The 9,071-nt window shown below is 35.1% G+C and overlaps 1 protein-coding gene across 1 annotated transcript; it reads left to right on the forward strand.

The window, feature by feature from the left end:
- Nucleotides 1-1,860: 1,860 nt before the first annotated feature.
- LOC134239397 (cell death abnormality protein 1-like) lies at nt 1,861-7,909 on the forward strand. Its single transcript, XM_062721569.1, has 8 exons — nt 1,861-1,965; nt 2,296-2,438; nt 2,532-2,655; nt 2,925-3,067; nt 3,334-6,410; nt 6,495-6,859; nt 6,990-7,093; nt 7,188-7,909. Exons 1-8 carry the CDS (start codon nt 1,924-1,926, stop codon nt 7,405-7,407), a joined length of 4,218 nt encoding a protein of 1,405 aa, XP_062577553.1. The 5' UTR covers nt 1,861-1,923; the 3' UTR covers nt 7,408-7,909.
- The last annotated feature ends 1,162 nt before the right edge of the window (nt 7,910-9,071 follow it).

The raw sequence follows: 9,071 nt of genomic DNA on the forward strand, positions 1-9,071 counted from the left end.
GAATGTTTTTTTTAATAATTCTGTCTCATATAAATGTAAAAATAGGTCTGCTTACAACGTATCCATGAGTATTTAAACAGATTGTAAAAAGAAATGGTGTCTTTGTAAACCAAATAATTTATATAATGTCAATGATAAACTCAAGTTTAGACGAGTCAGTTGAGATAAGATCGGGTAAGTTAAACACGGATGTATTTTTATTATTTATTATCAAACCGAGTTAATAATTAATCATTACGAACTCTAGTACGTTAGGAAATGTTTCAGAATAAAGTTTTCTGATTTTGAATTTCTGTCTCACGTTATTTTAATTTTATCGCGTTGGGTCACCGAGAGTATTGATATCTTTATTCATATAAAACTCAAACAATGTTACAGTTACCAAGTTTATTATTCAAAACACATACTGGATCATGGGGACTGACAACCGACTTACAATGCGTTAAAGAAACTGCTCTATCTCCAGGAAATATGGAGATTGGCTAAGTATACATGGTAACACATTGTAAGAAGCAAACAAGTAATAAGAAATGCACGACTATTAAAATATATACAAATGTAGTAAACAAACATACATATGGAAAACACACACATTAACCCCCTGAAAAAAAAAACTTGGGGATTATAGGTTAAAATATGGAAAAATTTCAAGAATTTGTGTCAAAACAACTTCAAAAATAAAAACACTTAAATAGATATCAAAACATTAATCCAGATAATGAACGGTATCAGATTGACGCAAAAATAGGAGATCGGCCTTGGCGAATCTTTTCTTACTTAGACGGGTATAGAGTTTGTAAATGTTGTTTCCATATATACACTTCCTTCTTGACCTTATAGTTAGGTTTGGGGATCTTGGTACAGAGTGGTGAACGTTTATCCTTTGTTATCTCATGTAATCTCCGGTCTTATGTAAATACTGTAACTTCTCATTACAGGTACATATATTATAGGAGTATTGACTTTTTGGCATTTTATTTCTAATTTCGATTTAACTTCTTTTATCATACTGTAGAAATTTATTTTTTTAAAGCTAGATATGTTAGACAGGACAGTGGTTGTACGTAATGCTGTAGGTTCAAGCATATGTAGAATATTAATGTTGCAGAAGTATAATTACTGTTTTAATGGTTTTAGTAACTTCCTAAGACGAATGATATAATAGGTAGATTAATGACAACAAACTAAGTGTTTGTACTCTCCCGATTCATGAAGAAAAAAATGGTGTCGGTAGGTAGGTGTTTTTTACTTCAATGCTAAATTTTCAAAAAGGTTTATCTATTAAACATACAAAATTGTTTCCTGGATAGAAAGCAAATTTTGATTCGGTAAATTAAATCCAGTCAGTCGGGAGGAGAAAGAGCTAAAACATTTTTTTTTTTAAATACATGTATCATCATATGCTGTAAATGTTTCATTTATCGTACAAAGTATATAGATTAGAAAAAATGAAATTTTTCAAGGTTTATGTACATTAAACATATTTAGACATTTGAGGCATAGAATCGCAACCCTTATGTACATTAACCAGAAAAGAGTCAGTCTGTTAGAGTCAGTCTGAAGATGTTAACAGAAGAAGGGATAAGGAAAAAAGTAAGCAGAAATATCAAACAACTGAATAAATTTAATATAAAGTCTGGTTTGTTAATTTAACAAGTCTTGAATACGAAAATGTGTTAATCAGGTACAAGGAACATTCAATTGTCAAATACAGTATAAAACTAAAGCTCAGACAATCACATCAGTTGTAGCTGGGCTTATTTGTAGTTCTACACAACTGTGTATACGATTGTGTTATCAGTTTTAATTTCTTTATCTATATACTGATAGGTAATAACATCACTTTGCTTGTGATTGTTTATATTTTTGAACAACAGGAATATTTATACTTTACAATTTCATAATCAGAATGCCAAACAAAAGATGATTTACGTTATTTTGTTTATTCTTTTGGGAACATTTCAGGTATTTATTATTTAACTAGCTTATATTAATTTGATGAGCAAAGTTAATCTTAAGGATCAGACACATTGTTCATACGTATTTACATAGGATTTTCAGATTAAGATTTCAATTTCTATTTTGATAAAGATTGTTTCATTTTGAGACATAGAATCGCAACTCTTAACAGCACGACTATCGGTAAATATTCTTAAAGACAATAGTCAATTGCAGGCCTCTATTGTTCATATTAGCTTGACATGTGAAATGCAATGTTCTTTCAAATAAGTTCATGTCTGGTTATGTACATTTTGAAACTGACCAGATAGTTAATTTTTCCACATCTATAACCAGGTGTCTGTGGGGGAATACTCCGTGGAGGTGAACCTGGTACGCTACAACAGGGAGGAAGATAGGTGCTGTGATGGCGTCCTTATCATTTGTAACGAGTGTGACGTGTATATGAAGGTGTGTCTGTACCCAAGTGGAATATCTAGGTAAAGCCTATGATGACATGCTTTTTACTTGCTAAGTAATGTGGATATTTTAACAAATGTACTAACATACTTTCTACTCCCTGCTTTATTTAGCCAGACATGCCAAGGAGGAAACAAAAATTACAGAGTGGACGATACCCACGGGTTTCTGTTTAAGGACCAATCAAAAGTCAGGCATCATTCTGACTATAAATGGCATAATCTAAAGGAAAATAAGGTAGATTACGATAAGGAAGTAATTTCCTATGGTTGGTAAATACTCTTTCATTGCTTACAAATTTCGTGAATTAACTTTATGTTTTTTTTAAATATAAACTGTTATAAATGATTTTATAAATTTTCCATCTTAAGTCCTTGAAGCCTAATATTTTGGATACATCATACATCTAAAAGTGTCCGTACTTAATCATGATGAGGAATATCAGATCTAAATTTAAGCAATACTAATTAACCAATGTTTCTACTGTCTGAGATATTTTTTTTCAGGTAAATATAACGGTAGAAATTGTTGTGTACGACTATGAAGCATTGCATTCGGACACGACCCTCGGAATCCTTCGGCACAATTACGTTGGTCCTATGGTCCAGAACAAGTCCATTACCACAATACCAGGACGAAAGCAAATCGAGTAAGTTAAAATTATGTTTTATATTTTATACTTTTATTTCAGGTATTTTCCGTCATCTATTTTTGAATAAAACCTTTTAAAATACGAAATAGTAGCATTGTTACATAAAAACACTTCATAATTACTATAAAAATAAAAATAAAGATTATTCAGCTTCACCTGTATATTTGCGGTGTCTTATTTGTATAAAAATGGTTAATGGATTATAGAATGTTAACCTCATTTCTATCAGTTCCTACACTTTAACAATCAATGACAACTTTCAGGGTAGAATTCTTGCTGAGTATCACGTGTAGTCCACATTACTATGGGTCTTCATGTTCCAAGGTTTGTGTATCACGTGGTAATCTGACGTGTAACGTTAATGGAGATTTAAAATGCCAACAGAATCACTGTGGACCAGAGTGTTGTCAAGATTGTACAGCTGGAAATAATTACGTCTGCGGTACAAACGGTACCAAAATATGCAATCAAGATTTTTACGGTCCAAATTGTTCTATTAAATGCACTGCGCAGGGCAATCTAAGCTGTGATTCCCAGGGTCAGCTGGTGTGCCGACCAAGTCACTGTGGGCCTGATTGCTGCAAAGGCTGCATAGCGCACAACAATCACATCTGTGACAATAACGGCACTCTCAGGTGTAGAGACACTTTTTACGGACCCAGCTGTAAAACACGCTGTGTTCCCAATTCCAATCAGTTTTGCGATGATTTTGGAAACCTTCATTGTAAACCGAATTACTATGGTCCTCTTTGTTTGACCAAATGTGTAGGTACCGGCAATGTGACATGTGATAAGAGTGGGCGTCACATCTGTATGCCGAACCACTGCGGAAGGGACTGTTGTGGTTCGTGTATTGCTGTCGGGAATCAGATCTGTGAATCAAATGGAACAATCGCATGTAAACCTTCGTACTATGGTTTAAATTGTTCGATACAGTGTATTCCCAACGAGAATCAAATTTGTAATCATACTGGAAAAATACAATGTAAATCTAACTACTTTGGAGTCAACTGTTCTAAACTTTGTTTCCCACGTGACCATGTGACGTGCGACGAATTTGGAAATCATATTTGTTTGCCTAATTACTGCGGCGAGGATTGTTGTGGGAATTGTATCGCTGTTGGTAACTTTGTCTGCAAAAATGAAACGAAAGTATGCAAACAGAATTATTATGGCAGCAATTGTACTGTCAAATGTGTCCCCAACCTAAACCAAGATTGCAATGACAAAAGCGAATTAAAATGTAAACCTTCCTTCTACGGTACAAATTGTTCCATCAACTGTATACCGAAAGGTAATTTGGTCTGTAATACACAGGGTAAACACGTGTGCAAGGATAACCACTGTGGCGAAGACTGCTGTAAAAGTTGTATTGCCCGTGGAAACCAGGTGTGTAACGGTACCGGGTCTATAGTATGCAAACAGACCTATTATGGCGAGAATTGCTCTAAACAATGTATTCCATATGGAAACAAAGTATGTGATTCTTTTGGAGATTTGAAATGTAAAGAGAATTATTACGGACCAAACTGTTCCACAAACTGTACTCCAGTGGGGAACCTGACGTGTAGTTTTGATGGTAAACTTGTATGTAGCCCGGACCACTGTGGTTTTGATTGCTGCGGGCCGTGTATTGCATCCGGAAACCATATTTGTGCGCAAAACGGAACTCTTATCTGTAAACAGAACTATTACGGGAAAGATTGTAGTGTAAATTGTGTTCCTAACCCGAATCAAATGTGTGATAACGATGGTACCTTAAAATGCAAGCCTTCGTTTTACAGTTCAAATTGTTCAATTCATTGTGTTCCACAGGGGAATTTGATTTGTAACTCTCATGGGCAACGTGTGTGTAGGACAAATTATTGTGGAATAGATTGTTGTGGTCATTGTATCGCACATGGAAACCAGATATGTAACGCGTCGGGGTCTCTGGTTTGTAAACATACCTTTTACGGTGTGAATTGCTCCAAAGAATGTATACCAAGTGGAAATAAAATTTGCGATTCCTCAGGAAACTTAAAATGTAGCGAGCATTTTTACGGACCGGATTGTTCAATCAAGTGTTACCCAGTTGGAAACGTATCATGTGACTCAGATGGAAATCTAATTTGTAATAAGAATCACTGTGATTCGGACTGCTGTGGTAGGTGTATAGCATCAGGAAATAAGATTTGTACAGCAAATGAAACTCTTATCTGCAAGACAGGGTTCTATGGATTAAACTGTACAAAACATTGTGTTCAAGGAAATACTACAACCTGCGATTCAAATGGGAATATTATCTGTAAACCAAATTATTTTGGACCGCAATGTGCAGTGTTTTGCAGTCCAAACGGAAATATTGAATGTGACGATCACGGAGCATTGATTTGTAAACCGAACTATTGCGGATCTGATTGCTGTGGGTCTTGTATTTCTTCAGGTTACAGGGTGTGTTCAAAAAACCAGGAGCTTATTTGTAGAGAAAATTACTACGGCTCAAATTGTACTAAATTATGCTTACCGAAAGGAATGAAGATTTGCAATACAGAGGGAAATCTTGTCTGTAAAACAGATTTCTACGGATTGAATTGTGAAAATCATTGTGTATCGACCGGAAATCTTACTTGTGATACAAACGGGCATCTGAAATGCAAGGAAAGCCATTGTGGTCCCGACTGTTGTTCAGACTGTATCGCAGATATTAACAGTGAATGTACATCAAACGGTACAAAGATTTGTAAAATAAATTATTATGGCAGAGATTGTTCCATTTTCTGTAAAGCTGACCACCACCATCAATGTAACGCGAAGGGAAACTTAGTTTGTTCCGACAACTACTACGGCGACAAATGTTCGAAATACTGCCATCCCAGGGGGAACCTCACCTGCTCTAAGGAAGGGGATTTAATCTGTATAAGGAATCATTGTGGGACGGACTGTTGTTTAAACTGCATCGCTAGAGGAAATCAGATATGCGCACTGAATGGTTCAACGATGTGTCTGCCTAACTATTATGGAGCGCAGTGTTCAAGATACTGTAAGTCGATAGGCAATAAAGTCTGTGACGCGTCTGGACATTTAGTTTGTGCCAAGGATTTCTACGGCAGAGACTGCAACATCCACTGTGTGGCCTTAAGAAACCTGACTTGTGACGTGAATGGTGTTCTGCAGTGCATTCCTGATCATTGTGATGAAGACTGTTGTAAAAACTGTATAGCAACAAACACAACCTCTTGTGGCCCGGATGGACATTCTCATTGTAAGGATAACTTTTATGGGCCAAGCTGCACAAAGTTTTGCGCGCAAACAACAAATTATCTATGTGGAAATGATGGCTCAAAAATATGCAATCAAGGTATGTCTAATAGAAAAAAATAATGTATTTTCTCTTTTCCATTCACATTATTTTTGATAGCATGTAATTTTGTCTTCTCTGAAGGATATACAGGAAAAGACTGCAAGGATTTAATCACAACAACACTTGAATCAACTATAGTCACAGCAGATACTTTCACGAGCTCTGTCGAAGCTACACAGCTAAAGACGACAAAACCAAAAACCACAATAATAACAGAAACAACTGAACCAAATACTAAAGCGACCACAAAGTCTATGACTTACACAACAACAACAACAAGTAAACCAGCAACCACGTCCTCTGATGTCACAATAAATCCTCATACATTTCCCCGACACGCCTCAACGAAATCGTCACCGACAATAGTGACACATGATGCAAGTAGCTTGAAAACGTCAAGGAATCCTATCTTTTCAGATACCAATAAAAAGGTTGTGAATAATAAGGTATGTACAAATTCTTATCTAGACATAAAGAATACTTTTCATTACTAACTTCGTAAAAAAAAAACGTTTTTTTTTAATTTAAAAATTTGTTCAGTTTACATATTGAATTATTTTCTATTTTGGACACTAGAGCTGGGCAGACAGAAACATGCCTATTGTTGGCGGATCCATAGGAGCGGCGGCAGTAGTGATTATAATTGCGGTGATTGTTATACTTTACATTAACAAACAAAGGTAGGCTGAAAGAATGACATACTTTAAGTTCATACAACGAAAATACTTTAAAAAAAAGATATATTCACAAAATCCTTGATTTTTTGATTTATAGAAGACACCCAGTAATGGAGAAATCAAGAATATTCGGAGAAAATAGCGTTGGATATCAGGATAACCTTGACCTAAATAGGATTGACCAGGAAGAGGGGGCAACCTTTGACAATCCAACATACGGCACGACAAAATTAGTCATTAAAACACAGGAAAACGTCCAGTGCAATCCATCATTACATATGACAGACGCCGCTAGCACTCATAGCATGGAAGTATAAGGCATTAGATGCTAACTGTAGCTATATGTGATTATACATGCGTGGACTACTTTATAAATGAGCATTTATTTTTCATCAAGTCCATAAGATATATCTAAATCGATCGATATTTATAATAAGTTTATAAGAATATTCAATTTTTAAACCTTGTAAAATAGCATCCATCTCTAAGACTTTGACAAATTAAAAATTTTCAAAGTGAGACTAAAATTGGTTTGTCTTTGTGCAAACAGAACTTGTATTTTTACATGAATAGAAAATTTTATATCTAGGCTTGTAAGTATTGTTTCCCTTTGTCAATGTAAGAATTTTAGATATTAAGTCCAATTACAATTTATACTATATCTTTATCGGTAAAGTTTTGGGCAACAAAAGAAAAATAATGAACATACATATAGTGATTTCATTCATCAGATATTACTTTGTGAAGTTAGAAATGCTGTAGAGGTATAAATGTCTTCTGTCGGTCCAAAGTTGCCATGGAGGAGTGAGCATCCCCTGCTGACCGGTCTGTTACAACGCACTTTTTCAAAGTGCGTTAAATTTTGGACCTAATCAACGCACTTTGAAAAAATAAAATTTCTTTTCAAAGTGCGTTGATATCGACCATATTAACGCACTTTGAAAAAATGTGTATTGTTTGGTCAATATTCCTGAAAGTCTTAGGTATGGTAAATAATTGCATCTGTTGGATATCTTTTCGGTGGTAAGATCACTTCAGGATGTGAAAGTGAGCGATTTTGATTTTTCTATACTTTGAAAATTCTTTCTCTCTTAAATGTTTTACTGTACTTAATTTTTTCCTGTTTTCATGCATTTGATATAAACTAAAATTTATTGAAAGTTTTCAACGTCACACCAGTTAAGCAAATACATATATTTAGGTGTAGCATAGGCATCAGTACCGGGAGGGGGGGGGGGTTAGTCACACAAATGTTTTGCAAAGATATACATAATATAGGAATAAAAAATTGGGGCTCACCTGGTGGGGGGGGTTAGCCACGCATGTCATTTGACCCCCTGCTGTGTGAGACCATCGATGCGACATACGTGTAGGTGACCTTTCAAAGTGTGTTGCCACACCGGTCACACTCGCCGTTGCTCCTTGTCAAGACTGGGAAATAATGGGAAAATCTGTCGTTAATTCAGTGTGTAAATTATGAACTAACAACTAGTATGAAAATCGTCAGTCAGCATTTGAATTGATGATGGATTGTATTTGTTGACAAGATCATAGAATCAATCATAAATTTAACGAAAGAATGACAGACTTTAAATAAGATTGCTTATATTCTTGTTTCATCAACTTGTTTGTCAAGACAAAAAAAATAAATTGTATAGAAATAGGAGAAAACTTCAGCTTTTCCATCCTCACCTTTCTACTGTAGCAATATTCTACAAACACCTTCATTTCTTTTAAATGTCTCCCAAAGTATTCGACACTTAAGAGCACACTCTGATAGGATTGATTTTTACACCAAGGCGGGTACTAACCGATACAGTAGAGTTCTCGGTATTTTCATTTTGTTTAAAGTCAGCATTTCATAACGCTATGGTAGTTATAACGTCCTTTACCAAATGCAATGAATTATATTGACTTCCATATTTCCTACCTATTGTTAGCCTTTTTTTAGCCAGTTTTGAAATTTCAGAAATGATCTTAT

Source organism: Saccostrea cucullata, unplaced genomic scaffold, assembly GCF_032062105.1.
Source record: "Saccostrea cucullata isolate Sc308-1 unplaced genomic scaffold, CSIRO_AGI_Scuc_v1 ctg13587, whole genome shotgun sequence".
NCBI lineage: Eukaryota > Metazoa > Mollusca > Bivalvia > Ostreida > Ostreidae > Saccostrea > Saccostrea cuccullata.